Below are 861 nucleotides of genomic sequence, written 5' to 3'. Positions count from 1 at the left end.
AGGCGCGCCTGCTCGCACATGGGCCGGCAGGCGGGAATGGGCGTCGAGACCTGGTCGGTGCACATGGGCGCGTAGAGCGAGCACAGGAAGAAGCGCAGGTGGCTGTGGCAGCCGTACTGCACCAGCGGCGCGAACTCCGCCAGCTCGGCGGCCGCCTCGCCCTGAGACGTGTGGCCCAGTAGGTTGGGCATGCGGGTCAGGTTGTAGCCGATGCCGCGGCACAAAGATTTTGAGCATGAAGACCGCCACGGTGGGCACCGAGCCCCCTGGCAGCGAGCAGTCCCTCCGGCCTCCGGGCCCCGCGGCCGCTGCGCATGGTTGCTCTGTGGCCCGAAGGCGCCAGAAGTCCATGTTGAGGCGTTCGTAGACATAGCAAACAATGACACAGGTGGCGGGCACCGTGTAGAGGATAGAGAAGACTCCGATCTTGACCATGAGCTTCTCCAGCTTCTCTGTGTTGGTGCCGCCCGTCTTCATGATCTTGCGGATGTGGAAGAGGGCCACGAAGCCGGTCAGGAGGAAACTACTGCCCAGCACCAGGTAGCCGGAGAGGGGCACCAGCACGAAGCCCGTGAGCGCCGCCGCATCCGTGCTGGCCACGTAGCAGAGCCCGGTCAGCTCATCCCCTGCCACCTTGCGCAGGGTCAGGATGACGATGGTCTTGAGCGCGGGCAGGCCCCAGGCAGCCATGTGGAAGTAGCTGCCGTGGGCCTCGATGGCCTCGTGGCCCCATTTCTTCCCGGCCGCCAGGAACCAGGTGAGCGTCAGGACCACCCACCAGAGCGAGCTGGCCATGCCGAAGTAGTACAGGAGCAAGAAGACCAGCGTGCACCCCGTGTTCTCCAGGCCCTCCTGGATCAC

General features: G+C 65.4%; 1 protein-coding gene across 1 annotated transcript in view; it reads right to left on the bottom strand.

The window, feature by feature from the left end:
• The window catches only part of FZD9 (frizzled class receptor 9), a gene marked incomplete at its 5' end in the record, with an annotated part of 1548 nt that extends 690 nt beyond the window's left edge, over positions 1 to 858 (bottom strand). The window contains one exon of the mRNA XM_011976356.1: positions 291 to 858. Coding sequence (XP_011831746.1) covers positions 291 to 858 — 568 coding nt within the window. The remainder of the gene's footprint in view (positions 1 to 290) is intronic.
• Positions 859 to 861: the final 3 nt, after the last annotated feature.

The sequence above is a fragment of the Mandrillus leucophaeus genome, unplaced genomic scaffold (assembly GCF_000951045.1).
Source record: "Mandrillus leucophaeus isolate KB7577 unplaced genomic scaffold, Mleu.le_1.0 Scaffold164, whole genome shotgun sequence".
Lineage (NCBI taxonomy): Eukaryota > Metazoa > Chordata > Mammalia > Primates > Cercopithecidae > Mandrillus > Mandrillus leucophaeus.
The sequence above is the reverse complement of the archived record's forward strand: the minus strand, read 5'-3'. Positions and strand labels throughout refer to the sequence as shown.